The sequence below is a fragment of the Uloborus diversus genome, chromosome 7, assembly GCF_026930045.1.
Source record: "Uloborus diversus isolate 005 chromosome 7, Udiv.v.3.1, whole genome shotgun sequence".
Classification (NCBI taxonomy): Eukaryota; Metazoa; Arthropoda; class Arachnida; order Araneae; family Uloboridae; genus Uloborus; species Uloborus diversus.
Window position 1 is genome coordinate 106155366 of NC_072737.1, and position 25735 is coordinate 106181100.

At 33.5% G+C, this 25735-nt stretch overlaps 1 protein-coding gene across 3 annotated transcripts in view; it reads left to right on the plus strand.

Annotated features, from left to right (window-relative positions):
• Positions 1-25735, plus strand: part of LOC129225842 (uncharacterized) — a 93079-nt gene that overhangs the window by 28495 nt on the left and 38849 nt on the right. For 2 of the 3 annotated variants that reach the window (XM_054860361.1, XM_054860364.1), the window contains exons 3-6: positions 10490-10752; positions 11839-11953; positions 16308-16381; positions 20300-20364. In XM_054860361.1, coding sequence (XP_054716336.1) covers positions 10490-10752; positions 11839-11953; positions 16308-16381; positions 20300-20364 — 517 coding nt within the window. The remainder of the gene's footprint in view (positions 1-10489; positions 10753-11838; positions 11954-16307; positions 16382-20299; positions 20365-25735) is intronic. The other variant, XM_054860363.1, reaches the window with a different exon arrangement.

Genomic DNA, 25735 nt, shown 5'->3' on the forward strand with positions numbered 1-25735 from the left:
CGAACCGTCAGAAAAATGATTATCGGGGGCATTGATTTAAAAGTAACAGAGAAGCTGCTCCGAAAGCAAAATAGGCAATCCAAGACAGTGGTGAAAGCTGCTACAAGTGAACAGCAGTTCCAAACACCAAAGTCTATGTTCGAGTCGCCTGAGTTCGAGGATTGTGAGAACGAAGAATTTGAATATGAAACGCGTAATGATGAAGAATATACTCCTCCTAGATCCAGAGAGAACCATTCCAGAAAAACGAAAAGAGAGACCAAGGTAATCAGACAGATGAGGATAAAACTGCCAACCACAGCACTCGCCTGCGATAGTGCAGGGATTGGAGACAGGCCTGCAGCGAAAATTATTTCTGCAGTTCTTGAAGATGTCGGAATGATTTCTGATAATAATCGTTCCAAAGTTATAGATAAAAATAAAATAAGAAGAGAGAGAAAGAGAAAACGAAAGGAACTACAATGTAAAGGAAAACCAGAAGAGCTTCAAGCCCTCTTTTTTGACGGACGAAAAGATAAAACTTTAGCAGATCAAATCAAGGGAAACAAAAAGCACAGGACAACGGTTGTTGAAGAACATGTAGTTTTAATACAAGAACCTGGATCTGAATATATCGGCCATGTTTCTCCAGCTAGTGGTTCTGCAAAATCTATTAAGAGCAGCATCGCTGAATATCTTTTACAGAATGATATCAACACTGAAACTCTTTTGGCAGTTGGCTGCGATGGGACACCCGTTAACACAGGTTGCAAGACTGGAGTTATACGTCTCATAGAAGAAGATGTTGGTAGACCTCTTCAATGGTTCATATGCATGTTACACGCAAATGAGTTACCGTTGCGGCATCTTCTAAAAAAGCTAGACGGTCAAACAAGTGGTCCTGAAACCTTTTCTGGTCCAATAGGAAAAGATCTCGAAACCTGTGAGCTGAAACCGGTAGTCAATTTCAAAAAGGTTGATGTCGTAGAGTTAGTAGCAATATCAGAAGAGCTTCGAAAAGATCTGAGTACAGATCAACAATATATACTGCAAATTTATGAAGCTGTAACATCAGGTTACTGCTCTGTTGCCCTAGCAGAGAAAAAACCAGGAAAGCTAGTGCACTCCCGTTGGCTAACGACAGCATGTCGAGTTTTGCGCCTGTACATTTCAGTTACAAATGTTTCAGCAGAACTGAAAACCTTAGTAGAGTTTATAATTAAAGTGTATGTGCCGATGTGGTTTGATATAAAATCCAAAGTTCAGTTCAAGTATTTCAGTTACTAATAAGGATTGAAGACACAAATGAAGAACAAGTCATAGAAGAAATGAAAACTTTAGTTGGATTTTATGATCTAGGAGAAAACATTACAGGAGAATTTGTTTTGTGGCACCAATTTTTAAAAACTGGCAAGGAAAAACCTCTAAATGCCATCGAGGTTCTTGGAATTTGCAACAAAACTCTTTTCCCAGGCATACATCTCCTGTTAACTATAATGGCGACTCTTCCAGTAATGTCTTGCAGTAATGAACGTTCGTTTTTGACATTAAGAATTTTGAAATCATATTTGCGAAATTCTATTTCGGAAGAAAGGTTCAACGGGTTAGCTTTAATGTATATCCACAAAAACATCGATCAGGGCCGATCCTAGGGTGTCGGCCGCCCGTGTGCAAAGACCTAATGTGCCGCCCCTCAAGAGTAATTTGCATATTTTGACTAATCTTTAACGTCTATATAAATCTTTCTTTAAATTTCTATGCCAAGTTCGAATTTAAAAAAGGGGGAGGGGGAAACAGAAGAATGATCTTATAAAAAGGAAGAAATTTTTTATAGTAAGAAACTCCTTAGGTACAATTAATATCTTTGAAGAAAGTAATAGATACCAAAATTTACTAGTCGTAAAAACGCATTTTATAATCTTTCTTCGGTGACATCAGAGAAGGGACGGAGGAAGGGGAAGCATGGGGGGAGGTGTCAGAGGTTCAGGGGAGGAGGATTCCTCCAAGAAAATTATCGAAATTGGCGTATGAAAAATATTTTTAGTTAATCTTTAGGACAAAAGAGTCAAGTATATTCAAGGTGCATGGAGAAATTTTCGAAATTGACGTCAAATATCGCAATTGTAGGAACTTTTTCGAGACTTTAGGTGAAAGTAATGTTGCAGTTCTTTCCTAAAATTCTTTCAAAATTGAATTCAATTTGAAGCTATTTTTTAAGACCATAGCTTAGGAAGGATCGGCGTTCTTCCCGAAAAATCTCCGAAACTGAAATTTTAAACCCGCAATTTTGGGTTACCTTTGTTGACGTTGCAAGAGGGAGGGAGATTCAATCGTCTCCCATCGGAAGATTTCGAAATATAAGTTTAAAACGCAAATTTAGGCCGTCTTTGGTGACGGTAGGGGATCTGGCGGCTATCCTCCGACAATTTCCAGGCACTATTTTTTCAAAAACCCGTTTTTGACTAGATTTGAAAACAATAGGGGAAACGTGAAAATATTCCGAACCAAAATATTTTTCGGAACTGAAATCCATTACAGGCTATTTTTGGGGAGGAAGGATTTTGGGGCACTTAAGCGGATATTTCTAAAATCGCAATTTTATATTATCTTTGGTGACGTTAACAAAACTGGGTAGCTTCTACGGATCTTTCGGATATTTTTCAACATTAATACCTGAAAAATATAACTATAGACTTTTGTCCACCTCACCTCGACGATTGATGGATATGCCCTAGCGCCGTGAAAAGTTACATAAACCTAGCAGTTCTCCTCCGGAATTCTTTAGAAATATAAGTCTCAAAATCGTATTTTAAGCATCGTTTGATAACGATGGGACTAAGAGCGGGCGGGGGTTCAGTGTGCCCTCACGAACTGTGTTTTTGAAACTGAAGTCAATTTCAGGCTAGTTTAGGCAGGAAGCTGTGGCTCCACGGAACCGTCTAAAAACGAAATTTTCAGGTATAGTGATTGCGTTGGAGAAAAGGGGGATCCGGGGTCTTTCCCCAAAAGTTCTTGAAACTGATGTTTGTAAAACGCAATTTTAGTTTGTTTTTCAATACGTTAAGTGAAAGGGGGTGGAATTAGGGGCTTATCTAAAGACGCTAATTGAGACTGTCTTTGGTAGTAATGTTTGTGAATGGATTTCAGGGTCCTCCACTGCAAATATTTCGAAAATGCCAAAGCAATTTTATATGACGTTTGATGATAGGATGGGCTGTCGTCTGAAAACACGTTTTGGATTTTGGCGTCAACAATTTTAGGCTATGTTTGATTAAGTTAAGGTGGAAGAGGTGAATCAGAGACTTAATTGGGTCCTTAAGATAGATGGTTCAACCAGCGAAATTTTCCGAAATTAAAGTCCTAGAAACGCAATTTTAAGCCTTCTTTAGTTTCGTCAAGGAGGTCGTGGCATCCTTTTGGATCTTCGTTTTGGAGCTACATTTAAATTTGCTTCCCGGGGCAAGGACGCTGTCCTACCTGATCTGAAACCTGGCAGTTCAATCAACATTTTAATCGGAAAAATTGTCGTAAAGGGAGAAGAGTACAACAATTTAGTTCATCATTCATATATGTTATTCTCAAGGGAGTCCTAATTGTCCACTTTTTCTCCACGCATCCACGATTGTTAACCACAGAGTTTGTTACATAGTTTGTTTGAAATGCTCGCGAGAGTATCTAATCAGTATAGCTTTTTTTTAATAAATAAAATATGTCTTCATTGTTTAGGTCTATAAAAGCTTGGGGGGGGTAAACATTAGTGGCCGTCCTCGGAACTCCTTTCAGACGGCACCATTTCATGCTTCAGAAGGGGGCCTTTCCCCTCCCCTGCATCCATGCCTGATTACCGGTTCTGTCACAAACTTTGCAACCAACACAATGTTCCCTAACTTTCTATTTTTCTTAAACTATGCTATGCTGTCGGGAAATCGACACATACTTTGACAATAGAACATTTAAAAATCAGTATATTTATTCTACTTATTATAAGTTATCTTGTGAGAAATTCTAGAGGAATTTTGCTTGATTATAAGAACTATGTGATGCGACCTGCGGCCGCCCCTTGCTTTGGCCGCCCTTGTGCGGCGCACACTCTGCACACCTGCTAGGATCGGCCCTGACATCGATATATCTAAAGAGGAGCTTGAATGATCTTGCAAAAAAAAACCGAAAAGTGAACGTAAGATTAAAGTGAAGGTAAATATAATTTTAAAAATTTTATTTGTGCTTTTCTTTTTCATTCCTCCCCTTTTCTTCACTTTAAACCCATTGTTAGAGCAATACTAATTATTAATTATTTTAAGCAAATGAATAATTACACTTTGTTACTAAGTTAATTGATTAAATATATTGAATAATAATTTCTTTTTACATTAGAAATGAATGAAAAATAATGCAAGAATTTTCGATTTTGAACCCCCCCCCCCCCCGAACTTTTTTTTTCTGTCTGCGCCACTGGTTAGCTTTTATTGTACTTGCTCTGTAATTGGTTGGTCAGACAAGCTTTTTTAACATTGCCAAAAACAAAAATTAATAATAGTAGTTAATGTCTATCATTTGGGCAACCATGGGGTCAATTGACCCCTTCCACTCCTATTATTTTTAGAAACATGATGAAATTAGGCATTTTTGTACATATTTTATTGTTTATTCTGTGTAAAGTGTATCGAACACAAACCACCACCACCCCTCCACCCCCCCCCCCCCCAAAAAAAAAGAATGGCGGGACTGCCTATGAAGTTAATTTTGTTGATAAAATTAACAAAATAATTTCAAGGCTGAGCTTAGGCAAGCATGGATTTGTGGATTTTTGTCTGTTGAAACTTTTTAAATATTACAGGTTTAAGAAGCTTTCCTTAATTCAGGTCAAGTCATCATCAGTTTAAAAGTATTTTTCATCATATACTTATTAGTTGTTTCATTTTGCACTTTACAGTCAAAAAAAAAAATCCCCTTTTTTTTTGAACCACTATCTTTGCTGATTCTTATGTCATTTTTTAAAAAGTATTTTAAACTACAACCTTTAAATAGTTAACGGGTTATGTCATGTTAAACAGCCTTCTTAATTCCATACATTGCCCTAATCCCCCCCTACCCCATCATAAACCGTTTTCAAGTATGTTCATTCGAAGTCAATAATTGAAATTTAGAATAGCGACACTTATGATTGGACCACTTTTGCTTGGGCAATTCTATACCATCAGTTTCGTAATATTTTTACCTACATTTTTAAAATATAGGGTTGATTGGTGGAAGAGTGGGTCACCCCTCTAAAACTGAAACATGGATAAAGGTTTTTTTTTTCTTTTTTTTTTTTTTTTTTTGCACTGATCATGTTAAATTTCATCAGAGTGATTGGTTTTGCATATATTTGGGCTTTGTGGAATTTTTTTCTAAGTCATAGGACTTAGTGAAAAAAAAATTCTGATTTATTTATTTTTTTGGTCAGTTCAAGCATCATTTTTCGAAGAAGTGTTTCCAGGTTAGATTTTATTATTTTTTCATGATAATTATTTTTTCACATATAGTTTAACTTGAAGTTCATACAGCAACAAGAATTTTTGCATAAAATATTATTAATAAGTGTTTAAGAGGAATGGTCCCACTTACCTGGTAAATTTTTGCTATAAGGGGTAAGTGGGTCCCCCTGTAATAATGGGGATTTCAAAATCAAAAACAACTCTGATTAAATATTCGTATTAGTGAAATACAAGACAACTATGATGACCTAGTAAGAATTGATAGTTCAGCTACAAAAACTGCTAAAGCTGGTGATTATGTATTTGTGAAACTTACATCAAAGTAAACTATAAAGTAGGTCTAATGTTGGAAGTTGATGATACAAATTAAAAAATACTGTTGAATTTGCAAGAATGAATAGAAATAGTGACTCTTTATTGGCGTGGTGCAGATGATGTTGGAATAATTACTGAGGGTGAAGTAATAATGGTTTTTCCTTAGCCAACTTTGCATAGACACAGTCATTTAATGTTTCCAATTTCTTTTTCAACTTATAGTTTTGGCTAATTTATGAAAATTGATCTTAATCTATTGTATTACGTCCATTAAATACTTCTTTATATGTAAAAGTAAAATATATACCCATAGGCTTTCAATAAATTTTACAAATGAAATTTTTCTGTTTTTAAATTTTTCGTGATACAGATCTAAAAGACAGTAAATATCTCATGAATGGATGCATTTAAAAAAAATAATTCACACTAAAAATTTACATACTTTATCATGTAAGAACCCCTTATACCTTTTGTAGATATGCTTTATTTAAATTTAAATAAAAGGGCGTGACCCATTTACCCCTTAATATGGGGTAAGTGGGACACCAACCCATTTTTTTTTTAAATACATAATTGATAAGAATAGTTAAAGCAATATTTTAGTAAATGATGATGAACTTTTTATTGATGATGTCTGAGATAAAACAAGACAATAAGTTTAAATTTTTTTGTTTCAAAACTTTTTTGTAAGGTTTCAAAAACAAACTATTCTCAAAATAGGTTCCCACTTACCCCAACCAACCCTAACTTGTGTGGAAACTCAATGAGGGTAAGTTATTCATTTTTTTGGGCACCTTTTAGCCACAACCCTAATTAGGAACCGGAAAAAGGTAGACACCCTTACTTTAAAGTTTTCTTTACAGCTTTTACTAGGGACGTACCAAGTAGCACTTTGGCCGAGTACCGAGCACCATTTGTGTTTAAAGAAGAACCGCCGACATACACATGATGAATTTTGAACTCATTGTAATTGTGTTATAGACCTCCATGTTCATATAATAGTTTTTAAAACAAAATTCCAGCTGAAATTTAACTACGCATTATTTAAAAGATTTTGTTTGCGTCAAAAATTTTACCAAAAAGCTATTTTTAAAATAAAAATAAATAAATAAAAGGTCTGAATAATCAAGTTAAAACTAAAACAAATTATATCAATCTTTTATAGTTCTAGTCCGCCAAACATAAATAATTTTTAAAAGCAAATAAAACAACGTCAAAATTACAAATGTTCTGGAACACTGCAGACACGTGTTTCTACGTAACAAGGAACATCTTTTTCAGTGCATAAAATTTGAGCTAATGAATGTAAAGACATATGACAAAAAAATACAACTTTTGTCGAATGTCTTTAAATACATAAGCTTACATTTTGTTCATTAAAAAAGGCATTCTTTGTAATGCCGAAATACGTGTCTAAGTGTTCCTGCACATTTGTGCTTTTAACGTTGATTTATTTGCTTTTATTTTTTAAGCAAAGGTATTTTTATATTTCTTATAAATAATTTTTGTTTGTTGAAAAAAATCCTTTTAAAAATATAAAATTTTCATATTTTCTATGTCAACCATTTTTGCCCCATTTTTAATAAATAAATTTTATTAACTTTGGGGACATTAAAATAAAGATTTACTTCATTGAAGCATAACAAATTTCATTATTCTCAAAATTTAAATTTGACTAAAAATTTGATCTGTAAATGATTGCAGTATATTATATGCTTCCAATTTTTTATTAATTGTAAAATCTGTCTTAAACAATATTCAATTTTTTTACAACTACTTGGTATTGGCCGAGTATCTGATCAAAATTTGGCCGAGTAGGCCGAGTACCAAGTAGTTACTGAGTACTCAGTATGTCTCTAGCTTTTACTCTTCATTTATGACAATAATTTTTAGAAACTTGATTTTTAGCCCCTGGCAGTCTTGTTTAGTTCACACACAATAGGTAGGCAACCTTACTCTAGTGTTTCGTTTACAACTTTTACTCTTTATTTATGATAACAATTTTTGGAAACTCATTGAGGGTAAATTACTCATTCTTGGGCACTTTTTAGCCTCTGGCAACCTTGCTTAGGGACCGGAAAAACAGGTAGACAGCATTTTTTAAAAGCAAAGTTACTTAAACGTTTTATTTCCATCTTTTACTCTTCATTTATGTCCACTGTACTAGATAACTCAAACAGCCATATCATGCACTGAAAATATGCTACCTTGCATCCAAGTCATGCTAGCAGCTAAAGCCAGAGTTACTGAATATTAAATAATTATTCTTTTTAACTATTTCTAGTATCAGAAGGTACTTTACGTTTAATATGGTTGATTTATAGTTTAAATAAACTTTAAAATGTGTTCAAATATTAAAACTATGTAACGCCAATAAAAAAAACATTAAAAATACAGAAAAGTTTGTTTGAGTATAATAAATTGGCCACCCTCTGTAGATGGACAGCTTCATAGCAGCACTCACTGACTGCCATTGAAAGCACAAACCTTGAAGTAAGCAGGCAAAAACATGGCCTATGAGGATGCAACCCACTGATCTACAGTGGATACTATGGCAAAGGTTATTTGCATGCCTGCGCGAAGCCACATGCATGTGCTTTTCAGATGCTTGCCTGTCGACTACTTGACCCATGGAACCGGTTTCTCGTTGTGTATCTAGTTATTACTACATCTTTGTTTCAAACTGCCAACTAACATGGAATATTATTGCACCTACTAAAAAATAACCCATCATAGTATGAGCGAGGCAAATTACCTTTCTACCAGTGGCGTGCCGCCCATGTACCAGAGGGACTAAGCTGGTCCCTTAAAAATTTGCCCCTTCAAAAAAAATTACCTTGCAGAATAATTTATTAAGAAAAAACGTGAGCAGAAAAACAAGTTTATTAGAAAGCGGTACTTCTTTTACTGCCCCTCCCTCCCTTTCTCCCCTGTGTGCGACGTCTTAAATGGACTTGTCCGAGGGACTAGCTCTTAAGAACCTCTTCCCCAGATTTCATATAGCTTTGTTAGATCCTTGCCGTTCGCTCGAAAGCTTATTTGATTATTTCATGCATTTTTTAAACCAACGGATAAATTTTTGTTTCCTTACCTAGTGTACAGGTTTCTATGTGAGCTTCAGGAAACAACAAATTCACTAGTCAAAGTTATTTTCCTGCGGCCATTGTGTTTTCTTTTGTAATGGAAGGGGACTCGGTCGAAAAAACAAGTCCCCAACTGGACGTAGTTGAGGAGCATGCGCAACAGCACAGACTGCCAGGGAGCTCGGAAGAGAATTGCTGCCTACTGGACGTTCTCGCAAACCGTTCGTTCGAAGCTTTGACTTGGCGAAGAGAAAGCTCAAATAATTTCACAGAGCAGGCCTACTTCTGACCTAGCAATATCTGCGAAGCTAAAAAATTACAATCGGCATTTTAAGAAAGATTACTTTGAGACTGTTAAATGGCTGACTGCTTGTAAGTCAAGAAAAAAATTATTTTGCTGACCCTGCGTCCTTTTTGAGAAGGAAAAAGGCGTCTGGAATGCCAATGGATTTTCAGATATGAGCAATTTCCACAAGGCAACGATTCGTCACGAGAAAATCCAAGGACACTACCAAGCCATTACTCAGTAGAAAACTTTTGGTAAAACTCGAATAGATTTTCATCTTAGTGAGCAATGTTGCTCATCAACTTTGAAGCATAATACTGAAGTTGATAATAATAGGGAAGATAATATATCTATAAATCTTTTTACTTTTGTGTATCGTAATTTACCGTAACCAACTAGTCCCCTAAAAAATATTGATATGCACGCCACTGCTTTCTACCACCCTTCAAACTTGAAGTGTTCCAATAAATATCTGTACCTCAAAGCCAGACTAACGTAAGTCACATTTTCACTACTTTTCAGGAGGGCGTAAGAACGTTTATTTACTGCATACGGAGGTTGGGACTCGTGTTCTTTTAAAACTGGTTAATAAATATAAAAGTTTTTTTTTAATTACGTTGTTGTAGTAGAAATCCATTCATATAATCTGATTGCCAATGAGATAGAAAGGCTAGCATCCATTTTACAGGCGGAAATGGAAGCATCTATTAGTTTTCAGGGATACTACCTTTTCAAAGCGAAATTACCGAGTTTTAGGTGCTCCAATAATGAAATAATGCCCTTACTCTAATCATTTATAATAACCTGTGGTTTCATACTAAGGTAGAGATTGATGGACTTAAGTACACATTTTATCACAAGTTTCATTGTGAGGGAGATCAGAGCGTTACATGATCAGTGATTTTGACTATTATGTATATGACGATGCTTACCAATCGCCTGACTATAATAACAAACAAAACATATTTTCTAAAAATGCATCATAGCTGTGGAGAAGTGGCCCCTTTAACTTAAATCATATAGGGATTTTTTTGTTTATTTTCAGTACATAAATGAAACGGAAGGAAAAGAAAATATTCAGAAACTATAAAGAACTAATTTGATGGATATGACTCAGAGGGAGTTGCTGCCAAAATGTCTAGCGCCTATCGAGAAAGAATTTTCTCGGCTGTTTTGAAAAGTTTTAAAAAAGCATAATATTTCATTCATTTGTTTATTTATGATGGAGGAACAGGAATTTCATTGAAATGGATATTTTGTTGTAATGGGATTTCACTGTAGTTTTTTGAATTGGTTTCTATGATATGAGTTGTTAACATTTTAATACCTTTTTTTTTTTCTTCATCCAGGATTTTTCATTGAATGCTTGTCATACTTGCAGTTCTCATATGATGAGTCAAAAATATTATGTTTGGAAGATTATCCTATTAGTGATATTCAGTCATTGTCTATTCTTCTGGACTTTAAATGTCCTCCTTTTTATCCAACAGCTGTTAAAGAGTATCTAAAATCTTTAAAGTGGCCTAAGTTGAAAAACCTCTCAGTTCAAGAATGCACTGACTCAAATAATGAGTTAGCAATGCTAGAAAATGTTAATCGTACAAGACTTCAAGTAAGTGCTTCATAAATTAAAGTGTGTGGTCTTATTTCTTCATCAAACAAATGTAGATTTGCATATTATTTAAAGTCCTGAAACTTTTATTAATCACATAGAAATCCTTAAATTTCTCCAACTGTTCTCAAATTATATATTTCAGCAAGGGGAAAAAAAAAAAAGAGATGCTGAAAATTTTATCGAACAGAATTCCTTGGGCAGAAAAAAGTGTTTCATTTTGGGGGGTGGGGAGAAGCAGCTAAACAATATTCTCAAAATAGCTAAAATAGCAAGTTATTTAAAATGTAACTTTTACCATTTTAACCTGAATTCTAGAAATAAAGTAAGCCTCGCTCATCTGAAGAAATAGATGCGTAAAAAAAATAAAATAAATGAACAAATAAAGTAGCGGCCCCTTTAAACAAAGCAGCTAATATATTTTTTCCATTGAAAAACATCTTTAATTGCTTTCAAAAAGAAAAAAAAGAATCAAAATTAATAACCTCATTAAAATAAATACACTGTCAAAAATAAAAAATCGTTTGTTTCTTTGTACTTTAAAAGTACCATTAATAAATCTAGGGTTTATTGGGTTAAGTGAACTTTGTTTAAAAAATAAAATTGCAACTATCAAATATTTCTTTACTAAATTTTTACTGATATTTGATCTACTTTTTATTTATGGATTGCTACAAAGTTTAGCTCTGTTTCATCTATGCGTTTTTAAAGAAGAGACCGAGGGGACATGATTCAGCTGTTTAAATTTATTAAAACGAAAGATGTTACGGGGCTGAAGTTCAGCACTGAAAACAGGACAAGGGGTCATTGTTTTGAGCTATTTAAATCTCAGGCTAACATGGATATTAGGAAAAATTATTATTTTAGCAGGGTAGTGGAACCTTGGAACAGCTTACCGGAAGAGGTGGTAATGAGCAATGGAGTAGACAGTTTTAAGAGGGCCATTGATCTTCACTGGGGATTGTAAATTGATTAGGACCAGTCTAGCTGGGCCCAGAGCCTGTTGCTGGTCGTCACTTTTGTATTTGTATTTGTATTTAAATAATGTTTAAAGCAAAATTAGCATTTTTTTTTTTTCATTTATAGGTTTCTCCCTTAATTAGTCTATTTATGCTTAATGCACCTAACATTACAACTTTAAACTTTGCTGGGATTCATGTTGGGCATGATCTTCCAATTAATGACATAAGCTGTTTAAAATGTAAGTATGAGCTAATATTTATCAATGCTTTAATTTTTGTAATCCAGTTATTCTATTTTGTCAAAAATGCACTATTACAGACTGATACAACTTTTCATTGCATCACCTTCTGTGTAATCATTCATATTAATGGTTGCTTAATTTATGTTCTAGACCTAAAGGATGCAGAGGAAAGGGACTTCAGTTTCTCTGTCATGAGCTTTCGTAAAATACTTTTTTTTTTTTTTTTTGTAGGGGAGTGGAGGGAGGAATGGGACAGTGGGAGGTGTGGGACAGCTAAAATTATGGCAAAATAAATCACCTTATTTTATTGTCAGTTTGACCAGTAGAGGACCTGTTTATAGCTTTGTTTTGTTTCATACTTGCAGTTTATCCAGCAGGAAGTTTCAGTTAATAGTTGGAAAAAGTTAAATTTCTCACCTCCAAAGTAATTTTTTAAACTATTTTTAGTTTTATTTCTTTATTTATGTAATTTGTAAAACTAACATAATATATTATCATTTTAATCTTAAGGATTTAATGTGTGCTTATCTGCAATTTAATTAAGCCTAAAACCAGCATGGTTTATGCGACAAGTTATTTTTTAGAAGCAATGTGTAGTGGGAGGAATGGGACACTCCGAAGAGGGAGGAATGGGACATACGCCATAAATATGTCCCTTCTGTAAAGGGGCTGTTCAAATATTACATAAGCATGTTTTTATCAATTTTTGACCTCTCCTCCCCCTTGTGAGCAGAAATCTTTTCAAAGGCACTGGGCCATATAATTCACCAAACCAACAGTTCAAAAGATAATCCAATTTTGTTAACACTGGACAACCATGACAGCCATGTTACAGTTGAAATAATCAACAAGGCAAGAGAACAATGGTGTTTTTATGTTAACGTTTCCGCCTCATTGCAGTCATAGTCTTCAATCACTAGATATATCAGTATATTTCTCATTTAAAAGCCGGTATAATGCAACTTGCAATGACTGGTTGATAAACAATCCGAGAAAAACTGTCAACTTCTACCACACAGCAAAGCTTGTTGGGATTTCCTACCATGCATCATTCACACCAAAAAAATATTACTTCTGGGTTTAAAAAACCTGGAATATATCCATTTAACAGCAAGCCATTTGGAGATGAAGAGTTTTTGACATCGTATGTTACAGACCATCCCTTGCCGGTAAATAATGATAATAACTAGTTGTTTTCCTTCACCATCTAACCCACCTGACAATCCTGTTAATATCGTTGTTAGCATGCCATCCTCATCTCATATTTTGTTGCTTAGTCCTGCAGACGTACGGCCATTTCCCAAAGCATAACCCAGGAATCCCCTGAAGAAAAATAAAGGAAAGAAGAAAGGACGAACAAAGATATTGACAGATACCCCAGAGAAGATAGAAATTGAAGAAGCAGAAGCTGCCAGAAAAAAAAAGCATCAACAAAAACCTGTATGCAAAAAAAATAAAAGTTAAAAAAACATTTGAGTTTAAAGATGAATCTAGTGATAGTGAAGGGTCACTTTCTTTACACGACACTTCAGATGAAGAAATATTTTATCCTCATATGCATGATGACGTGGAAATAGCACAAGAGATTAACTGGATGGAGGACAAACCAAACATAGGAGAAAATGAATTTGTGCTTGTCACCTTACCAAACGGTCAATTGTTTACTATGTTGCAAGGGTGGAGAGCATTTATGATACTGAAAGCTGCAATGCAAAAATTTATGAGAAAGGACATGAAAATAAATTTTAATTTTCCTCAAGAGGATGACTAGCGTTATAGATAAAACAGATATTATCATGAAATTGCCGCCACCACAATTGGTTGGTGGGACCAGTAGAGCACAGTCTTGCTTTTCTTTTAATGTGGACCTTTCTAATTATGACATTCGCTAATTTTTCTATAATTTTCAAATGTGTCCCACTCCTCCCACCCAGGAGGGAGGAATGGGACAAAATTCTTGAAATTTGTAATTAGTCAAGTGTGAAAATAATAAAATGTTTAAACATTGTGTATATTTTTAAAATGTAGTTATAATATGCAAGTTTATTGTGTGAGCTTTTGCATTTATGAATAAGTAGAGGATTATGAATAAGAATCATTTATGTGAAAAGTGTTCCAATCCTCCCTCCTCTCCCCTACATCTAAAATTAACATTTTTTTTTTAGTGCACTAAAAGCTATTCTGCCATGGTAAGGTTAAGCGCAATATCTGCAAACTTTTCATTCTTCACTTTCTTGCATTTTTGTCATTTATTGTACTTTAATTTTTAGTGCACTTTGTAGGTATAGATGCCAAAATGTAGTTTTAAGCTATATTCGGTCATGAAAGATGGAGGGGGGGGGGAGTCCTTTAGGGTGGTTACAAAAAAAAAAATTCAGCTATAGTCCAGGACACCCCATATTTTTTGTAGAATACATAAAGTACTATGCTGTAAAAATTTTAGCTTCTTCCTCAAATTTTAAGAGGGTGCTCAATGACCCCTTAATTTAACATCAGCCATAGCATGAAAAATGATACAAATTTCGAAATATTTAATTTCTTCAGCTGTTTTTTTTTTTTTTTTTTTGTAAATAATTATTTTATTACAATGTATATGCATATTACTAGTGTATATTATAATATGTAGCATTATTTTTTCAGTTCAATATATTTTTACCTCCCCCCCCATATTTATGAAGTTTGGGGGTAGGTATTTGAGCACCCTCTTTCAGTTGAAATAGGAAGCTAAAATAGTTCTAGTATATTACTATCTACAAGTCTAAAAATATTGAGGGGTGTCCCGTTATCTAGGAGAAACTTTTTTTTACATATATTTTTGAACCGCCTTATGGTCCCTAGATCCTTGCCTAGCTCCAAATGGAAAATAAAATTTCCGAAGAATGTGATCTAGTAGTGTCATTTTTTGATTGTTTGTTAACTATCAAGTGGATTTAACAACTGTTTCTGTAGTTTTGAGCAATCAAACTCCAATGACGAATTATTCTGTAAAAGCCACTGTAGCAACTAGTTTGCTTATGTGGAAGCTGAGTTTCTTCCCTCTTTGAAAACTAATCCCTTGTTATGTTTTCTTAGGTTAGAAAGAAGTGAAGGGAAACTTATAATTTAATTGCACAAATCTTTGTGTTTTGATTTTTGTGTGCAAATTAAATACTTTCACAATTTCTTTTGCTGGCTAAAGGGTGCAGGGAGATACATCCCCACCCCCCTCCTGGCCATCACATGCCTGAGGATGGCACATATTATCTACCAAATTTTATCAAAATCAAAAATGATGTGGCCCTAAAATTACTTAAAATTTGTTGATTTTAAATAAACTACCCAGTAGTACATAAATATGTAATTGAAAAAAAAAAAAATCAAGTACTGTCTGCATATGTATATGAGGAAAAAGCTCAGTGCATTTTATGGAAAATAACCATATTAATTGATAAATCTTCAAAAACAAATATACTTGTTCAGCAATATGAAGTATTTGCATTAATGGCATTAATGGCTTGAAAACCCAATGTTAAGAGGCATTATTATTTTGATTATAGTTAATTTTTTATCATGAAGTGCCAATAATATAAATGTTTATATAAGAATTTTTCGGTGTTTTATTTCATGGAAAACGGGGTTCGCCCATATATATCAGTTGATATATATCAGTCAATATAGATCTTAATATATATCCGATATTTATTTTGAAAATATCATGATAATTTAATATTTTCGATACTTATTTTTTCAATTACGGTATTTTCAATATAAAAAGTATAATAATCATAGTAATATTGTTATTTATTCTTAAAATAACCAAAATGTTATGTGTTATATTGTTATGGTGTATTAATGCATCAATCATATAACAAAGTAATACAATGTTCCTATTTTACTTGTTTTTTATATTCCTAAAATTATTGGTAATATAACAATTTGAATTCATATTAAAAGTGCCTAGTTTAATATTAATCACTCCTCAGAAAAAAAGAAAATGTCTTATTACTATGCACCGACTATTGCATATTATTTATTTCTGATGAACCATATAACTGTAAAAGTAGCTAACAGAAGAAAAATGAGTAAAACAGCTAATGCTAAATTAACTCCATTAAAATTGATAGAAATGTAAAATGAAATATTAGACATAAATAATGAAAGAAACCTTAATTTTAAGTCTACATATTGTAATTATAATACAAGAAAATAAAGAGTGATTTAAGGATGCATTTACAATTTTCAAGACTTTAGTTTATGCTAATTGAAAATATCGTATATATATCAAAATATCGGATATTTTTGAAAATATCATGATATTTTCAATCCCGATGGAAAATGTTAATTTTGTCTTTTCATTTAAATCTTTTCATAGCTCTTGCAGATATCAGTATACCAACATGTGGCATGCAACTTGAACCATCTAGTGGTGAAAAATTGACTGAGAGAGTAAGATATATTTTTCTTATGAAATTTAACAAAAACTAAGCTGTCAATACATTTCTTTCTTTCTTCTTCTTTGGAGAGGGGGAGTTGGAAACTTTGAAAAATGTGTTACAATCTTCTTATATGTGAATGACCACATTTGTATTAAACAAAATGTTCAATTTTGCCTGACGCGAGTTTTAAAACCTCTTTGACTTTGAAGGATTACCTTTAAACTGCTGAAAAGGTGAACTTAGTGAATACATAGATTGTTTTTTCTTCCATTCTTTCTTTCTTCTCTTTTTCCTCATGAAAAATATGAAGACAATTTTTGAGGATCTTAATTCCTTAAATGTGTGAGAACACAGCATAAAATTAATAAATTTACTACTTAACTTTGTTTGCATTTTTAAAAGATTTTCAACTTTCATTAAGTGCAGTGATGTTATTTGGTACTGCAAGAAGAAAGCACATATGAAGCTGCACCCAATACATGTCAACACATGCCCAGTCAGTAATTTCTCTCAGGGAGAAGGTTACATAATAGCTTGAGCGTTGACAAGGTGCACCCGCTTGCACCCCCCACTTGCACCCGCCTGGCATTTGAAAGCAAAAAATTAATTAAAGACATGTTAATTTGACTTTTTTAGATTTTATTTTTTATAAAAATAATTACTTACACTAAATAAATTAAATTAAATTCATTTCAAACAAAGGAGAAACTTGGAAACACATCAGAAAATATTAAAAGTCATGTTTATGTCTACAAGTTCTGGCTAGGACGTGCAAGTCTGTGTCGTTTCATTCCCTGGCTTTAAAAAATAAAATGGAACTACAAAATACATCACAAAAATTATTTATTTCATATTTATGCAATTCAGCACCAGTATGGGGTGCATTTTTACATTTTTCAGCTTTAAAAAATAAAATTTAGTTATTTTTTTTAAATAATATTATTTTAACATTTATAAAAGTATTTTTTTAAATAATAATTTAGATTAAATAAGTAAAATTAAATTTATTTTAATCATAAGACAAATTACAAAAACTGAAACCACAAAGTATATCAGGAAAAATATGAATTGAATCATGTTTGGTCAAAGGTTCTAACATTTCAGGATTAAAAGCCAGAGTTGATCATTTTCCCTGTTACTCTGCATTTCTACTTATTCCAAAGCAAATAATCTTGTATATTTCTTTGAAAAAAAAAAAAAAGTGAAGTATTTTGCAAAGAAAATTGACTGTAGGTTTTCTTAGCAACAGATTTGATACTTGATGATTAAACTGACAAGACTGGATCAGTGGATAATACTTACAATCCCAAATGTTCATCTGTAAGTCTAGTTTTGTAACTTTTTTTTACCTAGCAACGTTTGTGTTTGAAAATAAAGTCAAGTGAAACAAATAAAGTATCTACACAAATTGTGCAAGATCAGCCAGCATTGAATACTTTTCTTGTACACTTAATCTTTTTTAAACATTTTTGGTCATCTATAATCAAATTCATCTTTTACTGGGGCCGTAAAGTGAACTGACCATGACACCAAAATTTTATTTGAAACCAGGGATGTCTGGCAAGCATAATTTTTGAGAATACCCTAAAAAAGTGGTGTTGCTGTCTTAAGTTGGTGAGTAAAGCACCAGTTATAACCTTCAACACTTGAAATGTGACAATGGGTGGATTTAAGGGGGGGGTGAGGAGAGGCAGTGCCCCCCCCCCAGTCTTGGACGGACTTTATACATAGTAACAACACACCTCCTAAAATCTGAAAAGAAAAAAAAATCCTATATATTGGGTGAGTGCGAAAGTTCGTGCAGAGTTTGTGAAAGAAGGTCATATAGTGATTAGGCAAGCAAAACTCTTTATTCAATCAATGATATATTCTCCATCGTTGTCTATAATCTTCTTCCAACGTTCTGGCAGCATACGGATGCCCCGATCATAAAAACTGCGTGGTTTAGATTCGAAGAACGAAGACACAACGTTTTGTAAGGCATTCAAAGAGTCAAGTTTTTTTCCATTTAAATGATTTTGCAATGACCGGAATAAGTGATAATTCGATGGTGCGATATCAGGAGAATATGGTGGATGAGTTAGGACATCCCATTTCAGGCTGTTCAGTTTGCGTAGCGTCTGTCTTGAAACGTGTGGTCTGTGAAAGACTACGCCTTTGCGATTTGACAAACTTGGACGTTTCTGTTTGATTTCTCGGTTCAGATTAGTTAATTGACGACAGTACTTGTTCGAATCAATCGTTTGGTCGGCGGGGAGAAACTCAAAACAAATTATACCCTTGCAATCCCACCAAACACAGAGCATCACCTTCATTGGGTGCAAACTGGCCTTTGCCATTGTGTCACCATGTTCACCTGCCTGTTTCCATGTGCGTTTGCGCTGAACGTTGTTGTACAGGACCCATTTTTCATTGCCCGTCACTAATCGATCCAAAAACGGCCCGTTTTTGAGCCGCCCGAGTAAAGATACAGCAGCAGAAATTCGCTGGATTTTGTTGCTCTCTGTCAACAAATGGGACACCCATATATCGAGCTTTAAATCAAATCGATTTTTTTTAAACGCCGAAAAGCGGTTGATTGGTCAGCGTTAAGTGCTGTAGCAACTTCCTCTGTTGAAATTCGCGGAGTATTCTGAACTAAAGAACGCAAAACGTCGTCATCAATATCGAAAGGTCGACCTTAACGTGGCTCGTCTTTCAGCTTAAAATCTCCGCAACGAAATTTTGCAAACCATTTTTCCACAGTTCGTTTAGCTGGTGCTTGATCTTGATAAACGTCTTGAATGTTTTTTGTGGCTGCTGCAACGTTTATTCCCTTCCGAAACTCGTAAAGCATAACATGCCGTAAATGCACTTTATGAATACTCATTTTAAAAGTAATCTTTCTCGAAGCAGTTTGTATCTGCACAAATTATTTTGATTGGAATGAAAGCTGCACATGTCACCTTTCCAACGATCTGACTTACGTAGATAGTGGTATTAATGACAACACGTTACGCCCGTTCTAACGCCATCTATTGCAACTCCGCACGAACTTTTGCACTCACCCAATATATATATATATATATATATATATATATATATATATATATTTGAATAGTTCAGATGTGAAAATTAAGAGAATAGCGAATCTCCGTGGGGGGGGGGCAACAAACACTGTATGACAAGTAGTAAGGCTCTCACTGTGTTGCTGAAATGTGTTAAAAATGACTATTTTGAGCTGAAAACTTCTGATCGAGCTATTCGTTCAGCTGCAATACTTGAAACAATCAACGATTATGTCTGAATTAGAAGCTAAAACACAGATTTAAACAAACCAGATTTACCTATAAACTAAACAAGCTATAGCTTAGGGCACCCACTTTGTTAAAGGCTCTCAACTCCCACAAATTTCATGATTTGTTCCAAAAAAGAAAAGTTCTTAAAAAAATTAATTTCGTTTTGAAGTGCTTGAAAACCGTGAAAATTAGGACAAGTGTGGGTATAAATTATAAGTTTTTAAGTTTATAACAAATGTGAGGGGGGTAGGGCGACTCACGTGTTTTATATCTTGCTTGCTGTTTATTTAATCTTGAATGCTGTATTTTGGAAATTCTTTTGTAGTGCTTGTTTTCATCTTACTTCTTCTGTATATTGTTAATGTGTTTAGCCCGAAACAAATTACACTACTTCTATTCCTTTTCGTTTTCTCACTACTTGTAATTGAAAAAAGTTGGTGTATTGGGAAATCTTTTTTCTTTTAAACTTAAAATACTTGCTCTTACAAAGTTAGAACAATACATTAAAACTGTACAATCTAATCTAAACTGTACAATTTGCTTTTATGAATTTTTGTTCAACAATTCGATTATCTTATAAGAGAATTCTTACGCTACATTTTATGTAAACGTAAATTATATGGATATTTTAGTCTTGAAATAAATTGCAGGAATTTGCATTTCTGGAAGTAATCACTACCTGTACTGAAGTTAAGCGTTTTTCACTAGAAAAATGGTAAGTATGTCTTAACTGTTTCAACAGTAAAAAAAAAAAAGTTAAATGCTTGATAATTGAAAAAGGGCCTTTTTTTTAATATCTGATGTAGATGACTTAAAACTTTTTTTTGTTGTTGTTTAAAGTGTTATTTTTAGCCAGTTTAACTTTTTGAGAAATGACACCAAATATTTTTTTTTCCATCTCTTACCATCTGCTGAATGTTGCCTCAGTACCTTAAATTGTCTTTTACCAATATAATAAATTGATTTTTTACTCTTTTCTTTCATAATGGATTGTAAAAATAGTGGCAAAATTTTCTAAATAGCACTTTGATATTGATCTGTTCTATATGCGTCCAGAGGGAGGCAAAGAAAGGCAGCTGGACCGCCTTCCAAAATGAAAGAAATATTTAAATTTTTTTTAAAAATCCAAAGAAATTTTTAAAAATAGATAAATTGACAGTTGCTTCTCAATTTCTAACTTTGTCGATGAGTTTAGCTCCAGTAACGTTGTCTCTGATTTACTGAGAAGGTATACATTTCTTCTTTAGGAACTCATTAAAAGGAGAAGGTTATTGCTGTTTAGTTGGGTGAATACCGTTATGAAAATAACACTAGGTAAAATAGAGTGTCAAAAACACTTCCATTTTATACAATCTCTCCACAAAGAAAGTTTTCTTTCTTTTGAAAAAGTATATTACTACACATGACTCCCTCCCAATACACCAAGGAGAAATTTCAATTTAGAAAAGTATCTCCATCAGTTCTGTCATTAAAAATTTTTTCAGGGGGAGGGGGCAAAGAAAATATATACTCAATACATTTTTTAAGAAAAACAACAAAATACGTACCCAAATGTATATCTGTTTCTACAATCTGGGAGGGGGGGGAGGGGGTCAATGGACCAATTACCCAAATTGGGCACCCTGATTGCTAAGTGATGCTGTTTCTTATTGTTAGCTAAGGTATTGAACATTGTATTTTACTTTTAAATCATGAGGATAGTATAGTTGCTTCATTTTAGCTCAGCAGTGTGAAAATGGTACTGTGCTACTTTTATGACTTCAGTTTTTTTTTTTTAAATATTTTATATGTTTTTTTGTTTTAATATTTAGGGGAGACCGGGGACAGTTAGAAACTTTTTAAACTTTATTTTTTTTTAAGTTGTAAACAAAGTAGAAAATTTTTCTTTTATTGCTTGGATAATCTGTATGGTATCAGCAACAAAATCATATTTTTGTTTTGACAGTACTATGGTTTGTTTGTTTTTTTACATAATTTTTTGTGAACCTGCGCAGAGTTTGTGCACTTGCCCCGTCACAGAATAAGTTGGAGAGCTGTATGGGGTAAGTTAGCGAATTGAGAGAAACTTAAGATAGACAGAGAAAATTTCACCTAAAGCCTCAATGATGCTTTAAATAAAGAAGTGAAACTTACCAATGAATGAAATAAAGCGAAATTAGTATTGTAATTGCTTTAAAATCTGTTATGTTAGACCATATAAAAGGTTTAACTGATTTTAGAAGTAAATGCTGAAAAATGCAAACATTATTCGAAATGAACTATTTATTTGCCTTTGTTCTCCTTTTTTATGTTTCTTTTGGGTTTACATTCTTTTTTTTCTTGGATTCAGAGATTTCTTGTATGTTTTAGGGACTTTTTGTGATCATTTTTGTTTTTCTGCTAAGATTATTTCTTCTTGAACAGCCTTTTTGACTGGAGTGTTAAAGAGTATTGCTGTAGACCTCTTTCGTTTCCATCCTTTTTTGATCTGACCCTCTCCAGCTTTAGAATGAGGTCGTATATGATCTGGAGTAATGCTCAGAGACGTATGTGGATTTAGTTGAAGTATAGCGCTATCTTTTGTAAGAAACTCTAAATCTGACTTATTGAAAAAAGTGACAACTGAATCTGCTGTAGGACAGGTACATCCAGTTTTATTATTTTCTTCCAACATGATTGCCTGCTGGGACAAACAGATTCACTCACAGATCCAGGAGATTGGGAGTCTGAGCGATCAGTGATATAACTTGGCATAAAGTCAGTCCTGGAAAATGTTTGGATTGCAGGGAAACACACCAGTTCTCTTGAAACCATTCATAATATTTATGGGGCTTGCTCCTTGTGGAAAAGCAACTGTTACAACCGTTGGTACGTCGTAAATCATCATTGGCTTTCTCGGGTTATTCACGATATCAAGAACCAGAGGCAAAATTAACATACTTTTTCAATGGGCTCTTATCAAAAGGCAGCAACTTATGGTTACAATGTGATGGGAAAGAGAGTAGTGTTATTATTATTTTTAGTAGTGTAGTAATTTCCTTACAATAATCAAGCCCACCAAATTGATGTGGGAGTCTTAAATGTCTAGTAAGGGAATCAGAGGTTTTTCTTTAAGTTTCTAGTGTTTTTAGCAAAATCCTTTAAGAAACCTGAAAACATTTCAGCTGTTATGTACCCACTAGGGAATGCACCACGCACGCAGCATTACATCTGGTGCGGTTTTCCTGTTGTTGTTTTTTCTCTTGTATTTTCTCATTTTCAGAAAGAAGAGCATGTACGTTGGCAATTGTATAAGCATGTCTATAAGTAATGACAAACTCAAGAATAGTGTAACTAATGCAATTATTTCATTAAATTGACAATTTACAGAATTTAAAGTTCAATTGTTTAATGTTTTGACTTTAAAAATTTAACTTGGGGCAATTATGCAAATTCACACACTTACCCCGAAAAAAGTTTGCCTACTAGCCCCAACTCGCTGTACTAAAATCAAGCTACATTTGTTTAAAAATGGTTTCATAAAATAATCCAAATAAGACGTCATTTGTTGCGTAGAAGCATGTGCTATTCAATATTTATAAGTTTTGGTAAATTACTCTACTATTATATGCTTTATAAGGAAATAACTAAGGATGAAAAAAATTACTTAACACTGCAAAAAAACAACTTTATCTTGTGCATCACGTTTGGTTTGGCAGATTTCACTGAAAAGTAGCGAAGCATCAACTTTGTTGCATGACAATTCACTCATAACTGTCACACCAAAAATGAGAAAAATTATTTTTCATTCGCTCTCTTACCCCTTCGCATACTAGCCCCGGTCTCCCCTATTATGAATTTTTTATTTTCCCAAAAAGAATTTATTGTTAACGTTGTTAATTGAAGCAGTAATAACTTTTAAATATGTTTATCTGATTAAGCTTTAGACTTTATAATAGAAGAAAGCTTTATCTTTGTTCTTGAAGCATTTCATTCTTTAATTAACAGCAAAAAACAAAATTAATTACAATTCAGTAGCTTATCCTTTGAGTTATTTTCAGGTTTTGCTCTGTTTCTTTAATGCCTTTATTGTGGCATGTTTAAATAACTAACTATAACTGGATTCCTCATGGTATTAAATCTACTGAGTTATACAAATCTACTAGAATTGTCTCATTTTTTTAATGTATGGTTTTAGTTTTTAGTTTATCTGATTTTTTATCTGAAGTAAATTTCTTTCAACATTGCAGTTAATGATTTTGATTTATTTTAATTCTTTTTTTTTTTTCATTTTTATTTTGATAAGGTTTTTTCCAATAAATTATGTATCCATACATAAACAAATTTATACCTGGGGCAAACCTAACCTGGCAGCACTGTGAAGGCAATGACAGCATCCTAGTCATAGCATTACAATGCTGCTGGGTTAGGTTTGCTCCAACTATAATCTTAGTTTTGTACCAAAAAATATCAGAATGCAGCAATTTGATTTCTAGCATCTGAGGATAAAAAATCGCATGATAATAATGCTCCCATAAGGCTTGAAGTTCATGCTTGGATTTTCAGATTTAATACAACGTGATCAAATAATCACAAAAACATATACTACTTTGCTGCGGTTTAACTTTGATTTTTTACTTACTAGTGGTACCCGTACGGCTTTGCCCGTAATAGAAAAATTAAAAGGTCTTTTGGTTCGCCTGTATATTTACAAATAATGTATGGTGAATTTTCTCGCCAATTGGCTTGTACCCATGTTACGGTTCCACGTTATGATAATTTCGTAATTTACTCGTCCATCTTATGATGATTTTGTTCTTAAAATTGGAATAGAAAAAGAATCACATCAAATTTTTGAAAAATCGCTTCGAGGTGCACACCCCCATGCTACAAACTAACTTTGTGCCAAATTTCATGAAAATCGGCCGAACGGTCTAAGCGCTATGCAGGTCACAGAGATCCAGACATCCTCCTGACATCCAGACAGAGAGACCTTCAGCTTTATTATTAGTAAAGATATATTAAATAGGAATGCTCCGATTTATCGGCGGTAATCGGTAATTAGCAATAATCTGCCAAATTTTAGCAATCCATCAATGGGAAAATATTTAAAAAATACTTTTTGGTATTTTTTCATCCATAAAGTATTTTTTGAACAAGAAATCTAAAATAATAAATTTATTAACAATAAACAAACAACTTTCTGCAACACAAATATAATATTTAGTATGAAAGTGTACAGCCTGTAGTAAAGACAAACAATACAAAATTTGTGTAAAACTGAATGGAATATTGAAATAAATCCTCACAGCTGACTTTCACTTAATACTATCTTGAAGTAATAAGTCCAAGTGCTTTTAAATTGTAATGCAAAAACATGAGTATTTCAGGGTTGCCAGGACATAAACTATTTCTTGTTGGTTCGCATATATTTCCTCCTGCACCAAATAATCCTACACTTTATTTCATTTTGCAGTAAGTTAGTGCCCTAAGCCAGGGCTAAGGCAGAAATGCATAAAATACACCACCAGCTCAGTTATTTCATCCGAGGACTGCAGTTTCGTGCTTTTTAGCACTCATCAGCCTGGAATAGGAACTAAATGAGCTGGAGGCAAAAACCTTTGCCTCCAGCTCATTTAGTTCCTAACCTAACAAAACCTAAAAAACCTAAAGGAACCAAAAGAGCCAAACAAACTGGTAGCTAATGTAGAATTAGCACACCAGACGAGTGACCGCAGCAATAGTGCGGTTCAGCTCAAAGATTGAAGGCAAAGCAGATTGAGGTTTTCCGCCCCCAGCTCAGTTACTTTCTATTCCGAGCTGATGAGTGCTAAAAAGCATGAAACTGCAGTCCTCGGATGAAATAACTGAGCTGGTGGTGTATTTTATGCACTTTATTTCATTATTTAATTTTTCATTTAATTAAAAAAAACATGCTATAATTTTTTTTTTTTTTTTTTTTTTTTTTGTTACAAAAATTGATGGTTGAAGTAATGTTAATTTTGTTGATTTAGTTTTTCTGTTTTGAGAAAATATACATATTTTCAATGTTGCTCCCTAGCTTCAGCTTGGTGCTTTCAGATTGCCTTATAATTTTCATAAAGAACAAAAATCTTGGATTAAGTGGT